At 38.4% G+C, this 27,981-nt stretch overlaps 1 protein-coding gene across 1 annotated transcript in view; it reads left to right on the top strand.

Annotated features, from left to right (window-relative positions):
• The window catches only part of LOC136863534 (serine-rich adhesin for platelets), a 584,023-nt gene that overhangs the window by 288,611 nt on the left and 267,431 nt on the right, over positions 1–27,981 (top strand). The window contains exon 5 of the mRNA XM_067139919.2: positions 17,957–18,099. Coding sequence (XP_066996020.2) covers positions 17,957–18,099 — 143 coding nt within the window. The remainder of the gene's footprint in view (positions 1–17,956; positions 18,100–27,981) is intronic.

The following is a 27,981-nucleotide window of genomic DNA, read 5'->3' as shown; positions in this document are numbered from 1 at the left end:
GCATCATCATCAGCCAAAAATAAGATAAATATACATAGACAAAGTTACAATAAACAATGCATAAAGTACATACAAATTTTACAAAACTGGCAAGACCTAATTATAAACGGGATCCACTCTTCCCTAACGTCTAATAACACATAATATATACGCTCCCAGAGGTCCTGGTTTGAACCGAGAACAATACCCTGGAAAATTTTTCATTAAAAAGATCTTGTTATCTAATACTTAAAGAAGCGGCTAAGTTAGAGAAGACATATGTTTTATCACGCAAAATAGGAAGTTTCGTCTTTTGACTGGTTGTGTTATTTTAATGACAGCCATTTTTACCAATAGAAAAATGATTTCTTAATTCTTGCACCGGTTACTCTAATACTCTGTGAATGTTTAGCAAGAAAACCTTTTACACATATGTTCTTACAAAATTAAAATTATGCTCTTGGACTTTTATGATAGTGAAACATTGGTTTTTGTCCGCACATGGTTTAATGTTTTTAGATTCAGAGGACTTTAATCAAGAGGACGTATATTCATAGTTTTAAGACAGTTGGTGCTATTTTTTAAGTTTAGGTCATAGGTTAATGTTTATGGATCCCGTTTTTAATTAGGTCTTGCCAGTTTTGTAAAATTTGTATCTACTTTATGCATTGTTTATTGTAACTTTGTCTATGTATATTTTTCTTATTTTTGGCTGATGATGATGCACACCAGCATCGAAACAGGTACCGAGTATAATAAAATGTTATCATTTTTCTTATAACATTATATGGTATTGAATAGGTGGACCTCTCTTGTTTCCATTAGATTCTCGATTCAGTACGGAATAAACATGAAGTTTTTAAACTTGAACTATCTGTGTCGATGCGACGTAAAGCAACTAGCAAAAAAACAAAAATCAAAGGCCACCTACTTGATATACGGAAAACTGTTTTATACATTTAGGTCGGTATTTCAACTCAAACTACAACCTTAATGGCATTTCAGAGAAATCAAACATTCTGCAGGGAGAATAATTTAAGAGTTCAGACTTCTGCTCGCATGCCATGGGAATTCCCGAGCGAGCGCCATATGGCTTGTGTCAACGCTGGCGAGATAAGAAGTGTTCTCTGCCAGTGCGCAGCTGTTTAGCACTCTCTCCCTCAGTTTGCTGGAAACGATTGTACTTTTAAGGTGTGTTGTGAGGTTATCATCACGATGGTTAAATAAACTATAGAGCAAAGAATATTTTTGGTCGAGTGTTATTTGCACAAGAAGAAGAAACCAGTTAAAAGGTGACTTCGAAAATTCCATAGACAACTTAGGCACAAGGCTATGGGCCTGAATTAAAGCATCAATCAAATGAATTGCATCACCGAGGTTCGCCATGTCCACAGAAATTTCGACAAGTACCCAGTTGGGTGAAACTTGTGCTGATTGTGGCATACGACTACGAGGGTGTTATGCTTACAAATGCTCTGCCTCAGGGACAAACCATCAAGAGTTAATACTATTGCCGATTTCTGGAGCGACATTTGCGTCCGGATATGCAGCGCAAATGTCCACGTTTATTGCAAAACTATTTCGCTATCGTGCTGCATGACAACACCTGCTGTCATGTCGCAAACAATGTCAAGCTGTTATTGAAATAGTTGCATTGGGAAGTCTTGGAACACCCTTCGTAATCAAACATGAGACATAGCAATTTCAACTGCCTAAGTCTATGTTATTCATCTGAGAGTGGTAAATTTCAGTGGCGTGCACTGAACCCCGTCTACCCCAGCGCTGCTGGGGTAAATAACTTTGTATTAACACTTTCTTATTATTCCTTAGAACGCTTTTTATAACGTTTAAAAGACTGCGTACATCTAAGCCAAGCCAGGTACAGCTGTCTCGACAATACGCTCACACTACCGCAGTTCAGCTTCTCCATCGAGCTGGGTTTCCTTGCTGGCACGAAAGAGAGCTACCCCAGTGAAATTTAAGTTGCTTGGATGACTTACGCACTTGAAGCTTCCTTGTCCTGGGAGCAGGGTGGGGCTGTGGGCTATAGGCTACAAGAAAAATATCAACAAGTTAATAGTATAGCCACTAGCACAGCATCTTGCTAATAAAAATAGAGCCAGTTTATGAAATTAATTGTAATACAGAAGAATACATATTATTTTTGGATTTCGGAATGTATAAAGTTTTTTCGAGCAATTCATTGATGGCACATGTAGAATATATTTCCCGATAGCCACAGAAAAATATTTCGGTTGCCCAGTATGAACACAGAGTTAAGCGCAAAGTAAAATAATGAAGTATTTGGTTGTCTGCGATGGTGGTATAAAGTGAATTTTTGTAGTGTTCCTCTTGGATTATAAGTGAAGGTTTTGCAAATTCTGTGGCATTCTTTATTAATATAACGTGTGTTATATGTCATGACAAATATTTTCCCTCATTTGTTGTTGATGTGCTTACACTCAGTAAGAGAGTGAAAGTATAAAACTTCAGCGACGGTAAAATACCAGTTAAATTTTGCTGATTCAGTTTAGGTTAGACTTTTAAAGTTAAAAACAGATAGTCCCCAGCATATTTCTGTGAAAACCATGACTGTACTATCACAAAAAGTCACCGGGTGGAACTGTAAGTACATTGTTTAAAATCTGCTATATATCAAGTTATGATGGTGTCATCACTGCCGTGAATATCAGTTTGGAAATGTGTGTGGGGGGGTTTAAAATATTCTTTAAGACCTCTCTCAGGTAGATCTTTCCACAAAAATGCAGCCGTATAAAATGGTAATGTTGACTTTACAAAATGTAGTGGGGCTACGATTGCTTACATAAAAAAAAACATTTTTGCAGCTGGGGTAACGAATGTGTTCACCGCAAGCCACTGATAAATCTATGCCCTTTACTGTTAAAATGTGAAATTTCAACAAACTGGGATCATTTATCTAGATGTGATCTAAACCAGTCATTAATAATTCCTCTAACCCCAATCTGATATAATTTATGGAACAATATTTTGTTATCAACAGTATCACATGCCTTTGAAAAGTATAGAAATAGACTTATCTCAGTTTCATCATTATCAAGAGCATTTATGACTGAGTAAATTGTGACAAAGCAGACGAAGTACTTCTGCCAGCTCTGAACCTGTGCTGTGCATTATTTAGCAAATTATATTTTTGAAGTAACAACAAATATTGATATCAGTCTCTAATTATGTACAAGTATATCATATAAGTTTCCACTTTTAATGACTGGGTTAACTTCAGCTTATTTTAGGAGGTTAAGGAAGAGAGCACTTGAAATTTATTCGTAGATAAGTAAGTTATTGGCTGAGTCAGATCAGGAGATGGGAATTGCATCTACACCCATCTAAGTTTTATTTTTCAAAGACTGTACGATATTAAGATCTTCTAATTCTGTTTCTGGAGTTAATTGCATAGAATTTCGCATGCGGGTTTGGAGTTCTGGTAATATAGCTGATCTATATGCATTTGGAGTGTGTATGGTGAAGATACAAAGACATCATTTATATAATTGGCCAAGTATTGAGGATCATTCATTAGCAATCCCTGATCTGCAAATAACAAATTCTGTGGAATCCAATTTTATCCAATCAACCAAATCCTATTTTGATCTTTATGATAACAACTTTTATTTCTAAATGTGTATCTGTTGGTTTCTCTCCTGATTACATTCTGTATGGTTTGTGATTTATTGCACGATTTTTAAAATTTCTTGTTATTGTGCATTATCTTAGCAGCTCTAAAGACTCTTCAGTAGATTGATTTGTAGTTTTTAACATATTCACAAAATTCTAGCTCACAACTGTGCTGCACTAATCTACTTAGTAATTTACATTTTTGGATTGAAATCTGTATACCCTTTGTGATCCAAGGCTTTCTGGAGTTTTCATTAATTATTGTCAGTTTCTTGGAAAACTTAATTCAAAATGTGTTAAAAAAATACTTTATAAAAGGTTCTATACGTATCGTCAGTTCTATGACCAAATTTTGTTGCGGCCCAGGTCTGAAGTTCAAGACTTTCAGTGAAGCTGCTGCATGCAGCTGCAGAGAAAATACGAGTGAATTTTGTCAGCTTAATTTTGGTTGGATGCTTGTTTACATTCTCAATTTCTAGATGCAAAATTTATGCATTTATTTTGAATGCTTGCATTTTAGAACAGTGGACATAAATACAGATGATGTCAATCGTTGTAACATTGTCTGACCAGGACATTCCGCTATGGTAATCAAGTAGACCATATAGCCAGCAGCTCAACGCTACGCTGAGTGTTGGGCAGCCAACGGTGCCAAGGCTTCTGGCAGATGGGGTCCTTTAGGTGGGGAGATGGCCCCTTTAGTGGAGGAAATGCCACTGGAAGTCATCTTTCCATGTCCCATGCAGTTGCTTTGAAAGGATCAAAGTGAGAGGTCCATGGGACTGCTGACTGGCCAGTATCAGCAGGACTGGTGGCGAATGAACTCGATAGTAGAATCATTGGAAGCGTCCAAGTCTATCTTCAAGACTAATCTAGCTTGGCATCAGGCAGCATCTGGCTGTAAATCATTTTGCAAAACCGTACTGACCAAGAGAGTAAGACATATTTGTGGAAAGATAATCGTTAGGTTGCCTCCCCACAAACGTGAGGCAAAAGCTAGGACAGCTGCCGCTGGGCAGAAAGCAGGAAATATTTTGCGAAAGTTGAGTATCAGCACATGGATTGTTGGCACTCCTACCAAAAGAACTTCCAAACTAGCAGACATTCTAGAAAGGCGCTTAGTGGATATCACAGCTGTTCAGGAGACAAAGTGGAGTGGAGGAAAAGTCAGAAACATTGGCCATTGCTATAAGCTCTAAAAAATTGGTGACACCAATGAAAGAAATGTCGTAAGAATCATCCTTGCCAACCATCTTATCAGAAAGGTGATTTCAGTCACACAGATCAGCGATCATCTACTGGCATGTAATAAGCTTTAATAGCCTCATTTTATCAATTTGTCTTTCTAATCTAATAATGTAATTTTTGTATTCTGATATATTATTGTAGATTACTCTAGCTGATGATGTCCCTTAGAGGATGAAACATGTGCTAGATGTAATAAATTACGTATGTACTGAGTAGGCGGACCACTTAAATATAATATTTATATTAATCTTAAATATTCGCTACTTAATTCATCTAATGGCAGTAAAACTAGACATGGATTATGCTGTCCGCCTGAATGTAATCTCTGCATACGCGCCTCAGGCTGGCTGTGATGGAATCGCGAAACAAAAAATATGGGAGGACTGCGATCATCTACTCCAGCAAATGCCGCCTGAAGAGAACTGTATTGTGTTGGGTGACCTTAATGGTCATGTTGGACGGACTGGCGAGGATTATTCCGAATGTCATGGAGGCTTTGGCTTAGGAATGCGGAATGACCAGGGTGAAGAGATCCTCCAGTTTGCCTCCTCATACAATCTAGCTTTAGTCAACACATACTTTCAGAAAAAAGGAAGAGCACCTTATCGCATCACCTGATCACCTGATCAGTGGTGCAAGACCGAGTAGAAGAGGGAGGCATATGTATGCAAATTGACTACAGTCTCTGCAACTGTGATCTGCTGAGATTGCAAGGTCTTCTCAGGAGATCCTGTGACATCTCATCATAGGCTCTTGATCAGAGAGCTTTTGCTATTGTGTCCGTTAAACAACAATCGGAACAATTAAGAAGATTAAGTGGTTTAAGCTGCAAGGTAAAGAGACAGCACAACCACTCATTGATGACATCAGGTCTTGTATCGTCCAGGACATGAAGAAGAATGACGATGACACCCCAGATCAAATGTGGAAGAGATTCCAGAAGTACTGTACCAGCAGGACAAAGCATCACTTTGGAGTTTCTAATGACAGATTGAAAATAGACAAGGAAACCTGTTGGTGGAAAAATAACATCCAGGAGGCACTGAAGAGGAAAAGGACTGTGGCTTGGTGAAAATGGAAAAACCTGAAGGAAGAATTTAAGGCCATCAAAAAGAAAGCCTAGGGAGTTGTAGCAATAGCTAATTGTGAAGCACTGCAAGCCTTTACGTTGACTCCGACTCGGAGACACCAGAGGGTGTGCAGTAAATCTACAAGGTCACAGCTCAGCGCAAAAGATAATCCAGGGATATTGTCACCACCAGACATATCCATAATTATCGGGGAACTAACTGACTTATGATGAAGCCATTAACATCCACTGGAAGAGGTATATCTAAGGGTTATTAAATGAAGAGTTTCCAAGGTACAGAGCAGCTTTGCAGTGTCCAATTGAGGTTCTTGTTCCTGAAGCCACTCCTAATATTTCAATAGCTCTGTCAAAGATGAAGAACAGCAAAGTGGTTGGCCCTGATGATATTCCAGCTGAACTATGGAAAGTCCTAGGCACCGAAGGAAATGAGTGATACATGAAATTGTTCAAGAAAATCCTCACTGGATTTCCAATGCCAGAACAGTTCTGTCGAGGTTTCCTTATGCCCATCTACAAGCAAATGGGCGATTGTCATAGAATGTTTGAATTACCGAGGAATCAAACTCACTTCACACACATTCAAAATCTGGGAGCACGTCATAGGAGACCACATGCACCGGAACCAGTGTTGTTTCACATCAGATACATCAACAAGTGATGCAATTCAGACTCTGTGGATCTTGATGGAGAAACATCGTGAGCTACGTAAAGACCTCCATATGGTTCCTATGATCTGGAGAAAGCTTTCAATCGCTTCCAAGAGATATTGGGCCGATTGCAGAAACGATGACTAGTTTTAACCCTTAGACATCGTCTACCTAAACAACGTCTAAATCGTTCACGACCTTCCATTGCATAAACAATGTTCAGTTGATGTTTAATTAGACATCCCTTAAAGTGTCAATTGACCACGGCTCTTCTTCCCCAGTCCTCTTTAAACGATAATCACCACTACTTTCCTTTTCCTATCTGATAGTTGCCGAAAACTTATACGATTATATGTATAAAAATCCCTCTAATACATTGGAAATTTGGCACATTGTTTTAAATCCTCTATTTTTCCTGAACAAATTTTGATATTTGACTTTTAACAGTCCCTATACCTGCGAAGCTGGGAGTGAATCTAATTTATTTTCAACAGCGCGCACTTCCTTCACTGTTTCGACATTAGTAGACAAATAAGTTTGCGTGGTGTCTTTAAAAGTAGGAAAGATCACAATATGAAGATCAAGTTGGAATAAAAGAGGACAAATTGGGGCAAATATTCATTTATAGGAAGGGGGTTAGGGATTGGAATAACTTACCAAGGGAGATGTTCAATAAATTTCCAGTGTCAAAGAAAAGGCTAGGAAAACAACAGGTAGGGAATCTGCCACCTTGGCGACTGCCCTAAATGCTGATCAGTATTGATTGATTGATTGTTTGTTTCGGACAACAGGTTAGTGGATTTTTCAAGTATGTCCATAGATTTACGCAAGATGCTTAGATTGGCAGATATAAACACCCAATCAGTTTTTCAAAGAGCTGTCTTTTAGTATTTTTTGAAGAATCTCGATTGATGACTCGTCGTTTTTATCTAGTGCATTCACAACGGATGCAAAACTTTCAAAATTGTTTGCGTAGTATACCACAGCGCTAAGCTAGGTACCCCACCGTGTAACAATAGGCAGAGGAGGAAGCGCAAGATCCAGGTTTTTCTCTTTAAACAGATCGATTCTTAAGGGTGCTTTTACAAAGACTTCTTTGTCATTAGACACTAATTTATCCACTTGAGGATACTGAGCCCGCATATTTTCACATAACCTGTGTAGAGCATGAACAACGCAAGTTATGTGTATCATTTTCAGAAAGCTCACAGGAAGGCCTTCGGCTGCCTTTTTTCATGTAAGCTGCAGTATCAGTAAGGAAAAGCGATACATGGTCGTATTTTATACCATTGGCCAAAGTAAGTGCATAGCTTCATTGAATAACCTAGCTACAGTGACATGGTTTGCAGCAAGCATTTCTTTACACTCTAGCAAATACGAATGTCCACGAGCAGTTTTGTCATTTTCAACACACCAACTACAATATTTCTGTCACTTGAATCAGTGGTTTCGTCAATGCTCACCCACAGTTTTTCGCTATCACATACTGCCCGAATTCTCTGTAAAGTTTCTTCGTAACATTTTGGGAGATAGTTTTTCCTTAATTTGAATTCGTCTGGAGGCTCAAAATTAATGTACTTTGTTAGGAAATTTCTCAGTCCTGGATTATTTATTTTGCTAAGAGGAATGTCGGCGCAAACAAATGCTCTGCACACATCTAAATATTTAGATGGGTCTGCATTTGAAGTAGCTGGTTCAGCTGTTGGTAATTGTCGCGAATGCTCACGCGAAGCAGCCGCAGTATGCTTATTTCCAGACAATTGCTGGGTTACTTGAGAATATTGATCTGCACTTACTGTTTTACCACACGGTTGGCAAAATGCTACTTTTCCATCGGTAGTGAAAATTCTACTACCTATTGTTGAAGACGCGACCTTATACTCGACTTATCTTTTGGCATTATTTTGCAGGTTACAGCACACGCATTTACGGAGAATCACGGTTTCAATAAAAAGAATAGAGGCAGACACTGAAGGAAATATTTCTAAGAAATCCATACAAAATCACACGACCACAGGAATGATATATGGACCCGAACAGCTAACCTTACTCTTAGGAGCGATGAAATCCCACTACCTAATGGTGGGGCAATATTCTTCCCAGTCTTCCATGTCGTAACAGTATTACGTGACCTCCTTCGTGATTGCCTTTCGCTGATATTCTATAAACAAAACCCGAGCAGGCTGACTCATAAAAGCGAGTTGGAATGACATCATTCAAGGAAACATCTTGTGCAGCAAATCAAATCGCTGTCCAAGTGTAACAACGTAGCCAGTGGCCAGCAAGTTTTAGAACTTCTGGAGGGAAGTATATAAATAGCTGAAACAATCAGATACATGGTGTTAAATACACTGTTAAAAACAATACCGTAATTGTAAGATGAAAATATGAGCATTATTTTATAACACAGAACCATTTTAAATTTTATTGATTAACAAATTAATTATTATAGATTTTCTTAAAATATGTATTTACATTTTAAAAATGTGACAATATGTGTTTTTAGGCTAAATAAGATTAAGTTTTTACACTTGGGGATGCTCAATAGGAATAATGAACTTTGTAACTTGCGTTAAAACTTACGCAAAAAAAAATATATGTAATTACATAAAAATCCGCTCCCTAATGATAACCTTCCATACTTTCACTGGGGATTATCTTCATATTCATGACGTATCTTCCCCATTCTTGGTCTGTTATTACAGAATTGATGAGTGTTCCATACTGTCCATCCCAACTATATTGGCTGATCTTATGGCTACTCTTCTTCATAAACCATGTATTCTTTATCATCAGGTTATTTGTGATACAAAAGTCCAACAGTTTCTCTCCATCATCATTTCTATTGCCATACCCATGTGGGCCCAAAACATTCTCATATCCTATTCTATCAGTTCCCACATTAAGCATTCAGATCTCCCATTATCATGATCCCATCGCCAACAATATGTGTTTCCAGTTCATTGAGGAAATCTTTTTCTTCCGCGCTATATCCTGTGTGTGGAGCATACACCTGTACTATCTTTCTTAGTTCTTGGTTTATATATGTATGTGCATTATTATAATTCTTTCATTTAGATACTCAGCTTGAGCTATTGGTTCAACATTCTGATTCACTATAAATCCCACTCCATTTCTTTTCTCTTTATTGTTACCCATCCAGTACAAGGTGTACCCCTTTCTTAGTTTATTCATTCCTTTCCCTTTCCACTTTAATTCACTTAATCCCCGGATGTTGAGTTTTTCTCTCTCCATCAGGTCAATCAATTCATTTTCCTTCACATTCATGGTCAAAATATTTATTGTTCCAAATTGGGTTTTGTTCTCTAACACTTGCACAAACATCAGCATCACCATCATACTGTGCAACTGTAGCTAGAGACTTGTCAATTAGATTTCCATTTTTAAACTTCCATCCAAGGCTTGTATTATAGTTGAAAGCAAATACAACTTAACTCTTCTGCTGACCTGCTAAGCCTAACACATTTGAGGATTTTCTTTCGAGGTTTACACCCTTAGCCTTTGAAAATCCCTCTTCTCCACAAGGCAGTGGTTTCCTCTTCTAATTTTCCCCAGAGAGGATGGGTTGCATCATCCACCATCTTCGCCATTCCGAAGGTCTCCTCTGCCTAAGATGCTGTTAATGTCTTCACCCATGACCCTGGGCATGGGTTTCACATTATACCCCATGAGACTGGGTCCCTGCCTGAACTTAGCTCTCCTTCACACCAGCCTACTGATGTGGAGGATACCCACCCCCACAACATGGATGCGCCAGACAAGAATTGCTCAAGTGAAACTAAAGCTAATGTATAACTGTAAGATTCTTCAGTCTGCTGAAACTAATTTTGAAATAAATAAATGTATAAACTCTCTGAAAAATAAACCATATGTAACAGAATTGTAACTGACAAAGAAACAACTTAAAATTCTGTTACCATGTTTTCTTTATAAGATAGCTCATACATTTATTTATTCAAAATTGGTTTTGGCAGACTGAAGAACCTAACACTTATATAAAAGGAGAGTGTTATGAAAATGTTGCAAACTTTGGGATGGGAGGACTTCGGAGTAAGGAGACAAGGTCGTAGACTGTGGTATGTTTCGAGCCGTAAGTGAAAAAAGAAGCCATAGAATTACATTTGTGGACTGTTAATTTTTAAAAGTAGGGAAGATAAGGAGATAAAGTTGTAATTCAAGGGGACAAATTGGGGCAAATATTCATATATAGGAAGAGGCGTAGCCTACATCGATGTTCGATATGTAATGTAAATATAAGGAAATTTGAATTCATTTCATCATGTTACAAAATTTCTTACCAGGCATTGAAATACATAAACATCGCTAATATTAGTGTGTAGAAAATGAACAACCTGTTTTTCAATCTTTGACCAGGTCAGGGATGTAATGAATGAACCATGTATAGGCTATTAGTACTGTGGGGTCGCCACTCCCAAAGTGATGAATGACTGATAAATGCTATGAAATGATAATGGAGTGTGTTGCTGGAATGAAAGATGACAGGGAAAACTGGAGTACCCAGAGGAAAACCTGTACGCCTCCATTTTGTCCAGCATAAATCTCACACGGAGTGACCGGTATTTGAACCACGGTATCCAGTGGTGAGAGGCCGACGCGCTGCCGTCTGAGCCACGGAGGCTTATTAGTGCGTAGAATTCAGTGGAAAAAAAACCAAACAGATATTCTCTATCAGGATATCAATAAAAAAGAGAGATCCTAAAATTCTTGTATTATGCAAATAAATGAAAATATGAAAATAATTTTATCACATATAAAAAATATTGCCAGTCTTAAAGATTGTCGGAATACATAATATTATGACGTACTGTATGGAAAATTTACTACCATGGTGGAGGTTGGGGTCAGTTTGAAATTGTATTGGATGCTTTGTATACTTTTAACGAAACCAGACTGGCACTGCATTCAGTGTGATAAAATTTACAATCGCCTATATCATCTCAGACCTCAGAAAAGTTTATTTTGCTGGCAAGTCATTTACAGTCACCTATTAAAGCATTTTCTTGCAGATCTTACGGGGTGTCAAAATTTAGTGAAATGTAATAAAAATCATGATATTAAAGGAAATGATGAAGCTGCTGTGAAAAATCCATACCTGATACGGGATAACGGAAAGCAAATTTGTAATCAGCACACCTAAGTTAGGCAAGATCACCTATTAAACTTTTTACCGGAGGAAAAAATGGGTTATTTTGCAGGCTAGTGATATCAGGGGAAATGTTTGCCAAATTTCCAAGTTCCTTGAAAACATTTAAGAAAAACATAGGTAAACAATTGATAGGGAATCTGCCACCTGGCTAACAGCCCTAAATGCAGATCATTGATAATCGATGAACACCAGTCTTAATTTTAGGCGTATAGCTCAGTGAAAGCTATTTGCTACAGAAATAATAGACAGGTAAAACTGTTCCAGTATTATTTGCAATACATATTGTATGAGTTGTGTGAAGCTGCTCTTTTCCGTGTGCTGGTCAAGGTCTGTGATAAGTAGTACGTTAAGATTATCTTATTTCAGCCCTTCATTCATTAAAATATAGATGATGTCATGACTGCCTTAAAAATCATCTGTTCCTTATATTCTCAGTCAGTTGCATTTCTCTTTTCTAAAACTGTTTTATGTCTCTGTGGATCACAGTTTCCCACTACCTTCAACATATTCATTGAAACAAACAAGAGTGAAGTTGTTTTTTTTTTTTATTGGCAACCCTATGATCTGCTATATTGATAAACAGGTTTACTGTACTACTGATCTTTGTTAGACCAAATGTGTTGGCTGCGCAGTTTGGGCCCTGTAGTTGTTAGCGTGCATTCGTGAGATAATGGGTTTGAAACACATTCTGATGTTGATTTTCTGTTTTTTCCCATTTTCATACCAGGCGAATGCTGAGGCTATACCTTAAGACCACGGCTGCTTCCCTCCCACTCCAGCTCTTCCCTTTCCTGTCTTGTAAAGAATAATACAGTAAAAGTCCACTATAGCGAGTATGGCATATAACGAGAACTCCGATATAGCGACGACTCTTTTCTGTCCCTTCAAAATTCCTATATTAAACTGTGTATCGTCCTTCAGTTACAGCGAGAACACTATCACTGGCGCATCCGTTATTGTGAGCGATTAAGCGCGCGCAATTTTTTCCGTTAACGATATTTATGCACCCCAGCAATGATATTGCATGCGATCGATTGCCTTCGGGGTTGTTTCCTCGCTATGTGCACTAGCGATTTCTCTCGTCGACATTCGAAGGCGATGTCGGAGTCGATTAGTAATACCCGTCGACAGCTGTCGCCCAGGTCGCAGATTCCCTATCTGTTGCTTTTCTAGCCTTTTCCTAAATGATTTCAAAGAAATTGGAAATTTATTGAACATCTCCCTTCGTAAGTTATTCCAATCCCTAACTCCCCTATCAAATGCTTTAGACAGGTCAATCGCGATACAGTCCATTTGACCTACAGAATCCAAGATATCTGCTATATCTTGCTGGAATCCTACAAGTTGAGCTTCAGTGGAATAACCTTTCCTAAAACCAAATTGCCTTCTATCGAACCAGTTATTAATTTCACAAACATGTCTAATATAATCAGAAAGAATGCCTTCCCAAAGCTTACATACAATGCATGTCAAACTTACTGGCCTGTAATTTTCAGCTTTATGTCTATCACCCTTTCCTTTATACACAGGGGCTACTATAGCAACTCTCCATTCATCTGGTATAGCTCCTCCGACCAAACAATAATCAAATAAGTACTTCAGATATGGTACTATATCCCAACCCATTGTCTTTAGTATATCCCCAGAAATCTTATCAATTCCAGCCACTTTTCTAGTTTTCAACTTTTGTATCTTACTGTAAATGTCATTGTTATCACATGTAAATTTTAATACTTCTTTAGCTGTAGTATTCTCCTCTATCTGGGCATTATCCTTGTAACCAAGAGTCTTTACATACTGCTGACTGAATACTTCTGCGTTTTGAAAATCTTCACATACACATTCGCCTTGTTCATTAATTATTCCTGGAATATCCTTCTTGGAACCTGTTTCTGCCTTAAAATACCTATACATACCCGTCCATTTTTCACTAAAATTTGTATGACAGCCAATTATGCTTACCATCATGTTATCCTTAGCTGCCTTCTTTGGTAGATTCAATTTTCTAGTAAGTTGCTTCAATTTCTCCTTACTTCCACAGCCATTTCTAACTCTATTTCTTTCCAGTCTGCACCTCCTTCTTAGTCTCTTTATTTCTGTATTATAATAAGGAGGGTCTTTACCATTCCTTACCACCCTAAATGGTACAAACCTGTTTTCGCATTCCCCAACAATTTCTTTAAACCGATCCCTGAGTCTGTTTACATTTTTATTTACCGTTTTCCACCTATCATAGTTACTTTTTAGAAACTGCCTCATGCCTGCTTTATCAGCCATATGGTACTGCCTAACAGTCCTACTTTTAAGACCTTCCTTTCTATCACATTTATTTTTAACAACCACAAAAACAGCTTCATGATCACTAATACCATCTATTACTTCAGTTTCTCTATACAGCTTATCTGGTTTTATCAGCACCACATCCAGGATATTTTTCCCTTGGGTTGGTTCCATCACTTCCTGCATCAACTGTCCTTCCCATATTAACCTATTTGCCATTTGTTGGTCATGCTTCCTGTCGTTCGCATTTCCTTCCCAATTGACATCTGGCAAATTCAGATCTCCCGCTACAATCAAATTTCTTTCCATGTCGTTTCCCACATAGCTGACTATCCTATCAAATAATTCTGAATCCGCGTCAGTGCTACCCTTTCCCGATCTGTACACTCCAAATATATCAAGTTGCCTATTATCTTTAGAAATGAGCCTTACAGCTAGAATTTCATGTGTCTCATCTTTAACTTTTTCGTAGCTTACAAATTCTCCTTTCACCAGAATGAACTCTCCCCCTCCCACCCTTCCGATCTCTACGATACACACTCCAGTGTCGTGAGAAAATTTCTGCATCCATTATATCATTTCTCAGCCATGATTCAACTCCTATTACAATATCTGGTAAATATATATCTATTAAATTACTTAATTCTATTCCTTTCCTTACAATACTTCTACAGTTCAACACTACAATTTTATGCCATCCCTACTTGATTTCCAGTTCCCTGTTCCCTTATCACCGCTCCCTAGGCCATCCCGTTTCCCTGAATGTACCTCCCTGTTACCCTTCCAAACAAATTTCCTAACTTATACGTACCACTGCGGTTTAAATGAAGGCCATCTGAGCGCAGATCCCTATCTCCTACCCACCCTCGAGATATGGCAGAGTGCTTAATTGATTTCAAAGGTTAGTTTATATTTTGTCGCGTCTGGTTGAATTACGGAAAGGCTATTATGAAAATTTATAGCGAGAAAGTTATAATTCCTCTCTACTGGCGCTTGAAGTGTTTTTTCATCATACGTATAGTACGGTTAAGTTAGGATACCGTACGTGACGCTGTTTGAATAAGAAAACTGAAACGTTCGCAACAAAATTCGATCAGCATCTTCGGTACAGTATAGTTTTCTCACTTTGTGCATTTGCGAGCTCTCTCGTTGACATTCAAAGGCGATGTTGGAGTTGATTAGTAATACCCATCGACTGCTGTTCTCTAAAGAAAATTCGAAATGAAAGAGGATAACACGTTTTCCGTAATAAATGCGTAAATAACGTGGCCGATAGCAGTTGTTAACTCGCTAAAAGTAAAGACTGAAGTAAACGATATGTTAATTTTAATGTTATATACGGAAATTAAGTAAGAATGTGATACACCTCAAGATATGGCAGAGTACATCACTGATTTCAGAGGATATTTCATATCTTCTCGCGTCTAGTTACGGCTATTTACATGTAAATTTTTCGCGAGGAGGTTATTTCTCTACATGCTTTTCAAATATTTTTTCATGATAGGCTACATATACATTTAGGTTAGGTGACGCTGTTTGAAGAAGATAGCTGAGGTGTTTACCACAGAAATCTCTAGAGTGATGCCGTATTTCTCGGTATTTTTTCTTTCTTTTTTTTCTTTTTCTTTGAGAATCTTATGCGAAAACTCAAGGTTTGTTGCATTCGCGGCCTAACAGTAAGTTAATGGATACCACTGGCAACTACCGCGGTAACCATGCTGCTTCTTTTCACACGCGCACAGAACTCGTTGACAATAAACGACCGCCTCTTTACCACACATCAATAGCCGGGACAACCGGTTGTATAGTGCCTGTGTGTTTCTCACATCTGCAGAATGGCATCATGCGACCCTTCGAATTCTTAGAAAAGCCATGGCTACTCACTGGCAGAGCCATAACGCGTCTATTGTACTTGACGCTTATAGTAAAATTAAGGTTTATAGATAGCAGGAATATTTTCGTGATGGATAGTCGTATTGTAAAGATACGTGGAAAAGGTATTCTCGGCAAATATTCAACGGGTTCTAGTCGATATTATGTTGACAATTTTAAGTTAATGTTTATTAAACATTCGGAAATGTAGAATAATTGTGCAGCCGCAAGAAAATACGGCATAGGCCTAACTAAAGCTAATATTTGGCGTTAGCGTGAAGACAAAGAACTAAAAAAATGCGTACTGCACAAAAAATGCATTCAGTGGTCCGCAACAAGGACGCTTTAAAGAAGTCGAAGATGAAATTGTGAGGTATGTGCACGAAAAACGCAAGGGCGGAATGGCCATACCGTGGCGCATTAAACTCGTTCGTTGACTTTCAACGTTCGCGATTAGGCCTATACATCGCTAGCCGCTGAATTTGGCCGATCCCGACAAGCGAGACGTGCGTGTAGCGGCAGCCGGTTATATCTGACGCTGCGTAAAAGTAACAGTTTTATAGACAGCAAGAATAATTTCCTGATGGATGGTTGTATTGTAGACACATGGAATAGGTATTGCTGGAAAATTTTCAACGAGTTCTTTTCGGTATTATGATGCCAATGTTAAGTTAACGGTCCTTAAACCCGCGGAAATAAAGAATAATTGTGCAGCCGCGAAAAAAAAAAAAATACGGCGTGACGAAAGTCAATTTTCGGCGTCCAAAAATAGTCTAAAAATGCGTAGGCATACTATACAAAATGCATTCAAATGATTTTACAGACTTCTTTTTGAGTCTGATATAAATTTTTTGAAGGAAAAAGTGGGGTTCATCTTGGATTCGGAGAAATACGGTACTATTTTTTTTTTCAGAATGAAATTAAACATATACTTGCGCGTAGTATCGGATTACAAAAAATAACAAACAAGTAAGCCGTAGTGGGGATATCATCTGCGGAAATGCAAGTATTGAACAAACTGATAGCCATTTCATACCGATCTTAATGTGCATGAAGGGTTTTCCGACTTTTATACAAAATCGGATATAGCGACAATCCGTTATAGCGAGTAAATGTTTCACTGCTGTGAATTCTCGCTATAACGGACTTCTACTGTAATTATTTAAAAATCCAAATTGGTGTGATGAAAACTCTGTTAGTGAGAGCTTGGCATACAGCATTCAACTATTAGCAAGTACAGCATAGCTACTTGGTATTAGTAGTTGGCTACACTTAACCATTTCCTATTTTCTACATTTTTTAAACAACTGAAATATTAAAATTATTACTATAAACACTCATTTAAATTGTACTATTGGTCACCCATTTTCAACATACTATGTGGCAGTCATAGCTGCTGTGTTACGGAGGCAGACTCCAGCAAAAATGTTTACACATGCCTAGGATAACTTTCCAAATATATGTGGATATTTGAAATCATCCTCTCAGTAGGATTTGTATAAAATTGCCTAAGAGATTGTGTTGGTATCCTGCTTAATTAGTTCTTGGTATCTCTAACGTCATACAAATGTGGGATATTTGTTCACCTGTCATAAGGTGTAATTTCATTCATGTATATTTGGTTTTCCTGTTACACATTAATGTGTGATGTTCATGTGTGGTTGTGATTCTGATAAGGACCGAGAAGACACTTCCCTTTCAAAAAAATGAATTTGAAATTTAACGCTTTTTGTGTTCCTGCATGGGTTAACTGTCTGAGAGGTACTGTGTTCGCTGTGTCATCAATTGTGGAATAATTATTTCCCTGCCTGTGTTGACTACATGAAAATGTGTTCGTCTTGATTTGATTTCATTTGCTAAAATGTGGCACTGGTAGATATTCAACAAATTGCTGTTATATTTGCTACATTGATAATAAAATTATAATATGGTATACATTTTAGAACTAGTAAAATCTAGTCATTCCATGTAAGAATTAGTGAAATTGTTTTGTTTTAGGGTTTGGAGGCCACACTTATGGACTCCAAGAAAATATACGATGCCAAAGTAACTGCTTTATTTTCTGCGTGGGAGCACATAATGGCGATTTTTACAACTACCTCGCAGGATTCTGAATGCACTATGATCGAGTGGGTACTTCGGTAAGTGATAGCTCTGTAGATGTTACCTTTGTGCCTGAATTTCATTTCCACCATTTGTTAACACAGTTATTGAATTCCTACTCAAGATCAATTAACTGTTTTAATGTTCTTTCATGAACAAGAATCAAAGTGTTATATTCTCTCCATGCTTGGTGTTCCAGTTGCTTAGTGATAAGTGGAAGTGTCTCCAGGCCCCAGCTTAACTTTATCCCCGTCTTCCACGAAGAACAGTAACTTAAGTGTCATAGAAAATTCTTCCATGCCCCTACTTCCAGTTGCTTAAAGAAAAGTGAATGTCGGACACCGTAATTTTCGACTTTCCAAGTACAACCAGTTTGACTTTCTCCCCCTCCCGCACACAGGACCATAACTTGTAGTTGACATGTAATAGTTTAGTTTTGTGCTTTCCGTGCTACTTTTGATCGTGTGACTTCCTGCACAGCTCTGAAGATGGAGAGTGCTTTGGTGGTGATTGTTGTTAAAAAGGGGCAAAAGAATCTCAATATTTTATTTCATGGCAGTGACATTCCTTATAGGTACACATTATTTTACATGGTAATGCACCTGTTATGCTTCTTTTGTATTCCTTCTGCAGATGTCATAATGCACTCTTCCATTTTCTTTTGTGTGATTTGTGTTGGTCTTTTTTGTGTTTGAAGTGATAATATTAAGCATAGAGGTGCTAAAGTGTCCTTCTTTCCAATTTTTAATTAGTTTTTTATAGGCTTTTTTTTTTGAGAGATGGTTTTCTTCTTTATGTAGTTACTGTGTTGGCAACCTTGACGTGATGCCCTAAAACCTTAGCAGTTAGTGTATTTCTCTACCTAGCATCCTAGATCCATATGACCTCACTTCCACGTTGTTATTGGGTACGAGTGAAAGTACTGCATTGTCATACGAGGGGGTATCCAAAATAATTGAATTATTTTTTAAAAGCTATATATTTTCAACTTTTTAACAAAGCAACCTTATCCCCTTCAAAATACTCTCCATTACAACTAACACAATTGTCCCACCAGTTCTTCCACTATTCGAAATATTTTTTGTAGTCATCTTTAGAAATGGCCGACAGCACCTCCCTCGTTTTTTTCCTTGACCTCTTCATTGTTGTCAAATTGGTGTGTCTTCATGCGTGGAAATAAGAAAAAGTCACACAGAGCCAGGTCAGGCGTGGGGCAGCGGAACCATGCCATTTTTAGCCAAAAACTCTCAAACAGAGATGGCTGTGTGCATGTGCGTTGTCGTGGTGGATGATGGATGATCCAGTCTCCTGTCTGCCACAAATCTCAGCGTTTTTTTTTTTTTTTTTTTTGACAGACACTGTTGCACAATCTTCTTAAAACTTCCCAATAAAAGGTTTGTACGTTGTTCGCTTATATTTGCCATAAAAAAAAAAAACAAAACAAAAAAACCTGCACTAGCAAAAACAATCGCTGCAGATGAACAGAACAACACAGGTGACACTGAACTGGCAATGAGTTGCACTATACACGCCTAGTGGCAGAAATACGTACTACACAAGCTTCGTCCACGTCAGTGCTATTCCGGTTACTTTTGGGTACCCCCTCGTATATTGATATTGGCAAACGGAAAGTAGCTGAATGTGCATGTTTATTCTTAAGTTCAGGTTAAAAGAAATGCTAAGAAATTTACTCAAACACATTTGCTATCATGTAATAGATGGGTGATTTAAATGCCTGTGCTAGCTGTTTAAATGCTAGTCCTGTTTTAGTTATTTTCTGAACATCGAAGGATATTTTTGATAGCCACTCTTAAAGTTACAAACATAGAAATCAAAAACCTGGTATAGTGAAAACTGTACACATCAGAATTATATGGCACAACATTCTTTTTCTGTTGCGTACAGGTTTTCACTAAGAACAGGTGAATGTAATATAAGGGTACCATGTAATTGAACTCATTCTACTTCCATGTGAATAGGTAAATGCAGAAAGGGAACATGTCCACTTTTTCAGGAAACTATTTTTAACCGGAAATGGCATCTTTGGACCTAGCTGCTTCGTTCTCTATAGAAAGGGAATCTCTTACATAAGTAGACATGTATGAAATAAGCATGAGGAATATGCATTTGATGCAGAAAGAGAACATGTCCTGTACATGTTTCCTTTCTACAGAGAACAGTTTTGTACGATTGGTAGACCTGTCATATCTACAGCTCCTTCTGATAAAACAAAAGAAGGTTTATTTGATTTATGGAAAATGGCTACTTCAAGTGAGCATGGCATGTGTAGTCCTCCAGACAGAAAGAGAAAGAAAGGTGTAAGGAATCCCGATCCTTATAAGAGAAATGTAACTCGAGTTGCTAGGTTGAAGGGTGAGCCTTACATGAACTGGGCAGGCAAAAATGTTCCTGGAAGAAATAAATATATTGGATGTGGGTATGTATAACCTAAAACTGTTTCTCCATATTATTCCAAGTCCTGTTGTTGGAAATATTGTTGTCGTATGTTAAAGCTGACTCCTAAGTTATTGAACTCTTTCAACAGATGTCGACGCCGCTGTTTGGTTGACGTTACGGACGAAGAAATGCTGCAAATCATGTAAACATTCAATGGAATGAACACACAAGATGAGCAGGATATACACCTACGACGACTCATAGAAATGGAAGAAGTGAGACGGAAACGTTCTAGGGAAGATTCTAAAATAAAAAAAACCAAGATCTCTGTCTGCAAAGTATCACATGCTTTGTGGATCGCGCTGTGTTCGAGTTTGCAAAACTGCATTTCAGCAAGCTCATGGTGTAACACCTAAGAGGGTTTATTGTTCGGTGACACTTCTAAAACAGGGAAAATCACCCAGTGATTTACGTGTTAAATCATCAAATGCAAATGTTATTTCTGGAAATATGTGCCGTCAAATTCATGATTATATATCGTCTTTTCCCACAGAGTCTTCACATTATGCGGGAACAGAAATAAAATATTTAGAGGCAAGATTATCTGTCAAGGAGATGTATGAAATGTTTAAGGTACTGTATCCTGATTCTAAGGTAAAGTACCAGTTTTACTGGAAGTATTTTAAACAGAACTTTTATCTGCGGTTTGGCAGACCTGAAAAGGATACCTGCAATACTTGTGAAGAACTCGCTTTTAAAATCAAGAATACGTTTCTGTGTGATAGTGCCAAAAGAGTTGCTTCGTTGCCACGTATTCCTGTGCAAGACATATACTATTACAGGCAGTTATGTGTGAATACGTTTGGCATACATAATTTGAGAACGCACAATATGAAATGTTATGTGTATCATGAAGGGATAGCAAAAAAATCACCAGATGAATTGTGTAGTTTCCTGAAAGGCTACATTGACAATGAAGTAAGCCCAAGCATATCAGAACTTCACTTGTTCAGTGATAACTGTCCTGGACAAAATAAAAACAGTACTTTAATAAGAATGTTGATGGATTTAGCTGAAACAGGCCGGTTCAGGGTAATAAAACAGTACTTTCCCCAGAGGGGCCACTCATTTCTGCCCTGTGATAGGGACTTCGGTCTCATTAAGAAAATATTTCGTAAGGCAGATAGAATATACACAGTTAAACAATACTGTGAACTCGTACAAAGAGCATCTATCAAGAAGAAAAAGTTCAATGTTTTTGAAGTTAATCAAGACAGTATTATTAACTGAAAAGCATGGTGGCCATGTTTGTTTAAGAAAACTTGTTACTCAGATTTTTCAATGGGAAATAATGTTCCAAGTCAGAACAAGAAATCGTTTGGTGTTTCCAAGTACTTCTATTTTGAACATTGTTCCACCAAACCAGAGTATGTGATGACTAGCGATTTCATTGGTGGCTTAATAAGCCACCTGAAGCAGAAGAGAGAAGATCTACGGATATGTGAACAGTACATTCCAGACACAACGTTTTCTGGAGAGAGTTGTTTGATTGGCCAACAGACTAGTGTAACATCATACACCATGACGTCATGACAGTGACATACAAGAGAACACTTCCCTAACCTCTGGTCTGGCGTAATGGCATATAACATTTCTTAAATGTAACATAATGTGAAATCAAGTGTATTTTATGCATAATTAAATAATCACATAAACTAAATCCATGCTTTTTGTACTCCCCGGCCAGTATAATTAAATATACTTAAAAAGTGATATTGTTAAGTACAGAAAGGGAACATGTCCCAAAACTTCTAGTGATGATTCTGAGTGTTTGTTATGGTGGATGTCTAAAAATCCATGTAAAACCATTCCGATAATATGCCTTTAATCTCCCATTAGCACAAAGATAATACTAAGTACCGTATGGACATAATATTGTTTTTAGTCATTTCCCTAAAATTTGTCATACTGGACATGTTCCCTTTCTGTATTTAGCCACTCATGTGTAGATTTCACATCACATGCAAATGCTATAATACCATATATCACAGATGCACACCCTCCAAGTGTCCTGGTTTTTCCATAAAATGTACGGATTTTGAGTGTGTTTTACGGTTGTACGGATTTTGATTATTCACGCTTGCTTTTGCTTTCTGCGGTCAAATCTGATTTGTGTGGCTTTCGATAGTAGCCGATAATAAAAGCTGCAGTGTTTGAAATTTGACCGGTAAATGTATCGATAATCACATTATCGACTATCACCGTGCTTTTGTCACCTGTTCGACCTCGACTGTTACTTCATTCATTGAGATGTTCCTAAACAAGTAGCTGACTGTGATTTTGAGGAAAGGAAATCAGTGAAAAGTAGCAGGCTGTGAATTTATATAACAACTTTAGTAACTGCAATGTGCTTTGTAGCAACTGAAAGGCTTGCTTTGTGTGTGGATGTGAGTAACCTTGGCGGTAGTTCTGAAACTCGCGGGATTGTGTGACGAATTTGAAAGCGATTTGGTATTTTTAGTGGTGTTCGTAATGAGTTCAACTAAGAAACGATATCAGTCTTTTCGGGAGGCATATTCTGCTGAATTTCCTTGTTTTATATGTTCACGGAAAGGCGAAATATTCACATTCTGTTCTGTGTGCTCGTGTGATAAAATCATTTCTCACGGAAGAAGAACAGAATTAGTAAATCATGTTAAATCTGTTAAACAAGTCTCCAGTACAAAATTTAAGGATGGCAGTCAGAAAATTAATTAGTTTTTTACCTCTTGTGGAGTGGACCTTGATATAGTAAGAGCGGAGTGCTTGTTCACTTCATTTTTAATTCAACATAATATCCCGTTAGCTGCTGGTGATTATGCTGGTGCTCTGTTTAGAAAAATGTTTCCACGTTCAGAAATTGCAAAAAAATATTGCTGTGGTCGTACGAAAACCACACACATTTTGAAAGAAATGGCTACGGATTCAAGAAGTGAACTCATTGGTTACATGCAGCGTGAAGCGTTTTCTCTAGCTACGGATGGGAGCAATAATAGTAATGCTAAGCTTTACCTATTGTTGTCACCTGTTTTGTGGCAAAGAAGGAAAAGTTAGTTAGCTCAGTGTTGTCTGTCCCAGCCTTGGTGGGTGATTCAATGGGATGTAATATTGGTAATTTGGTAATTTCACAGTTAGTGTGTTACAAAATACCAATTCAAAATTGTGTAGCGTAGAATGGAGTTGCTGCTGTTTTAAGGGAAGCACAGTCATCTGTCTTCGTACTGGGTTTCTCATGCCATTTAATTAACTTGGCTGCTGAGAAAGTTGGAACCAGTTTGTGTGTTGAAGTTGATGAACTATTAGTCGACAGCTTCTATTAATTAGAAAAGAGTTGTAAGACGAAGGAATGCCTTAAGAAATTCCAAGAGCTTCACAACAAGGAAACAAAGAAAATAATAAAACATGTTTGCACAAGATGGCTGTCATTAGGAAGGTGTCTGCAGAGGCTGTTAGAGCAATGGGATCCACTACTTGGTTTCTTTAAAGATGAGGTGCTTGTTAATGTTCAATTTGCATCAACTACTAGCTTAACATTATTTACGATCCCAAAAGCCGAGCCTGGTAGTTCCAAATACCATGAAGGGAGGAAAGCTACTGAGTCGTCAGAATTGGTCGCTTCCAAAAGATTTGCATGTGTCTCAAAATCTGACACTCCTGTGCTAAAGAATAACAATGATTCAAAATTGTGAATAATTTTTTTTAAATGGTTCTGTCATCAGGCTTAAATAACATACTGTGCCTTCCTGTATGCTGTCATTCCTTTTTCTACACTTCAAAGTGCTTCCCCTGACATTCATAAACCACTAGATCTAATGATGAACTTGTTAAAGCAGCTGCTTTCCATATTTGTTAAACCAGCAGTGATCAAAAGTTCCCTTTTATTAAAAGTTCCATAACATTCTATTGAGAATCTGAGAGACAATTATGAGCTAGTCATTGGCGTTGAGACAATTAACTTTGTGAAGAAACTTAATGATAGAGATAAATCAACATTCTTTGTATCTGCCAGGGGTTACTTCTGCACAGCATGTGATTATATTACTAACAACTTCCCTCCCAAGGATGAAGTACTTGAAACGTGCAAAGGTTGCAGATGCCCAGTCTTCTTCTGTACAGTTCTTTATAGAAAGATTTCCATCATTGTTGCCGAGGAAGGACACTGAGTCGGTTGAGGATGCAATGAATGTGCTTCAGAACCAATTTGTAGCTCTTCAGATTGACGACTGTGCTACTGTTGAGAGTGTGAATCTGACAGATGACACCGAATGGGCTCACGTGATGAACATCAAAATCAAATCAAATCAAAATCAAAATCTCTTATTTTGCAAATGAGGTATCTACCTTGGTGGCAAATGGTACACTAAAACACATTATTGTCAAGCACCAATATCAAATCGACAAGAGAAGAAAATTTTCCTATAATACAACATTATACAATTTACGCTAACAATGTTTTCTATTAAACACACAACTCATCCTTAATAAATTTATATTGTTTACAAAATTCTACTTATAATATCTCGTGTACTACTTACAAATATAGTCAACTGATATACAGTATGTGGAATTACTTCAAATGATACTATACAACTGGTATAAGATTAATATTTACATTGCATTTTTTTTTTTTTTTACCCGTTCTGGATCCCAAGTAGCATAACGACCTGCTGCGTCTTAACCAGAGCCCCTTTTGCCACCACTTTTCAGAGTGAAGCTGGAAAGCAGCTGATGGTGTTGATAGGATATCCAGGCTAATGCTTTCTGTTCTGACTATCGCACAGCAATGCTGAGTTTGAACGTGTGTTCAGCTTGGCGGAAAGAACCAATATCAGTTCTCGTGCATTATAGAAACACACAACATACATGCATGCAGTAACGTTGACGGATCGTACTCGAGGACGGATTTTTAATACTTAAATACATGTTAAGTATTTAATTTCAGGGGTGATCATAACATGTATTTGACTTGTATTAGTATTGTTTATAAACTCTCCCCACCCCCTTTGCCGTCCTTTTTCACCATGTCTCAAGATTTTGCGACGCATCCGTGTGCTGTTAAAATTTTTGTGCTTTAGGATCTTCTGGATTTCTGTTTTTGAAAGTTGGCAGGTATGACAACAATGTACAGTAGCATTGGCCAACCTTCAGCATCATCGGAAATGCTCATGCATTATAGAAACACACAACATACATGCATGCAGTAACGTTAAATGGCTGTCTTCCTTTCTGACCCAGTGTGTAGCATCTGGTAAGGGTCCCAGCTCAGGGTTACGAGTGAAGCCCTCAACGGAATGTACAGCAGAAAAGATGGACTTCTGAATGGTGGAGATTGCGGAAGAGGCAGCCCAGTGCTTAGGGAATAATATAAGTACGCTTGGCAGTAGCAGCGTCTGTTTCCCATGTCAGGGGTGCCTGCAAGGGCGTCTGTTCCCCATGTAAGGGGCGGCCGAAATAATTGCTGGCAGTAGCTCTAAAATGCCTTTGGGAGTGGCGACCCCATTGTAATCAACACTCCTGAATAAGATTCGGAATGGCCAACCCTGAAGGTGTTTGGTCTTCACCCCTAGTAAATTTCTTTACTAGTTCGCATACGATGGTAAACAACGACGCAGATGTCACTACCCCAGGGAGTATCCAATCTCCCGTCACCAATGGTGGCGCATTCAGGCCTTCGGATTCTGGGGAGCCTGACCTCATCGTGCGGGGAAAGTCGGAGTTCCCCAATATTACCAACCTATTGAGACCCAAAACTGTCATACACTTTGGAACCATCAATATTCAAACCCTCTGCAAGTCCGGAAAACTCAAGCAATTGACCGACATCCTGCATAAGCGCAAAATTGCAATAACAGCAGTCCAAGAAACCCGATTTACTGATGATGTGGCTTTTGAGTCAGAAGGTTATAGAGTAATCAAGGGGAAACCAGTGTCTAAGAACACACATGGCTCCAGCGTTTTTGGTACAGGTTTTTTAGTACATGATATAATGGATTCTGTCATCGGATTTGCATCAGCTAGCGAACGCATCTCTGTGTTATCTCTAAGATGTGGCAACAAGGGATACTCTATTGTAAATGCACATGCTCCAGTTAATGATGACAATAAGAAGAACCCTGAAAAGGTCCAAAGTTTCTGACAGATGCTAGAAGACGAGATCGGTAAGATCCCCGGTCACCATGTCAAAATACTCGTAGGTGACTTCAACACTCAACTGGGAAAAGAACGACAGTACCAAGATATACTGGGGCCTTACACAGCACCTAGACGAACAAACACCAACGGCAAGCGCTTAATTGAACTGTGTAGATTATATCAGTTGAAGATCATGTCCACAGTTTTCCCCAGAAAGGCAAAATACCAGACCACCTAGCAATCACCGAACGCAGCTATAGGATCATTTCAAATCGATCATGTTGCAATCAGTGTAAAATGCAGGAAGGAGATCATGAATGTCAGAGTTCGTAAAGGTTGGAATGTTGATTCTGACCATTTCTTCACACAAATAAAGATCAGATTACTGCCCAAATGAATACCTTCTACCACAGTTCCACCAAGGATTGATCCCCAATTCCTGTCGGAGAATAAAGAACGTTTTGCAACTGACATCTTGCAAAAAGATATGAAAGACTGGAACCAACTGAAGTCCACCCTATGCGAAACGACCAGTAACCTCGGACAACCTCGAAGGAAGAGACGACATAGATAGTGGAATACTGAGTGCGATCTTGCAGTTGATGAGCGCGCCGCAGCGTGGACGAAGTGGTACTCGACTAAACGAAAGGAAGACTGGGAAAATTTCAGAATGATGCGGAAACTGTCGAGTAAGACCATCAGACGTGTGAAAAGATCTTACGATCGGTCAAGACTGGAGAAGTTAGATGAAGAATTCAAAATGTACAACACCAGAAACTTTTATCGGGCTTACAAAGAGGAATTCTTGGGTTATAAACCACAATGTCTTCACTTTAAGAATACTGACGGGGAGTTGGTCACCTGTAACCGCCGGAACGTGGAACTTTTGGCAAACTACTTTGAGCAGGTGCTCAATTGCGAAGAGCCCACGGAAAGATTACCTGTTGAAGATCCTCCAGAGATACACCTCCCATCTAACCCACCAACAATGCAGCAAGTTGCTAATGCCATCAGACATCTTAAGAACTGCAAGGCACCCGGGGAAGATGGCATCATTGCGGAAGCTCTAAAAGCAGGTGGAAATACAATCACAGAGGCCATACACCAGATCTTGATCGACTGCTGGGAGACTGGCAGGATCCCTGATGACTGGAAATCAGCTATCAATCACCCTTTACATAAAAAAGGTGTCCGCAGTGATGTCAACAATTACCGAGGGATATCTCTGCTGTCAGTAGCATACGAAGTGCTGTCAAGGATTTTACTGGACAATGTAGAAAGCCAATGTGATCGAACGATTGGTGAATATCAAGGAGGATTTCGGCGGGGACGGTCCTGTACCGAGCAGATCT

The sequence above is a fragment of the Anabrus simplex genome, chromosome 2, assembly GCF_040414725.1.
Source record: "Anabrus simplex isolate iqAnaSimp1 chromosome 2, ASM4041472v1, whole genome shotgun sequence".
NCBI lineage: Eukaryota > Metazoa > Arthropoda > Insecta > Orthoptera > Tettigoniidae > Anabrus > Anabrus simplex.
This window is presented reverse-complemented; position numbering and strand designations above follow the sequence as displayed.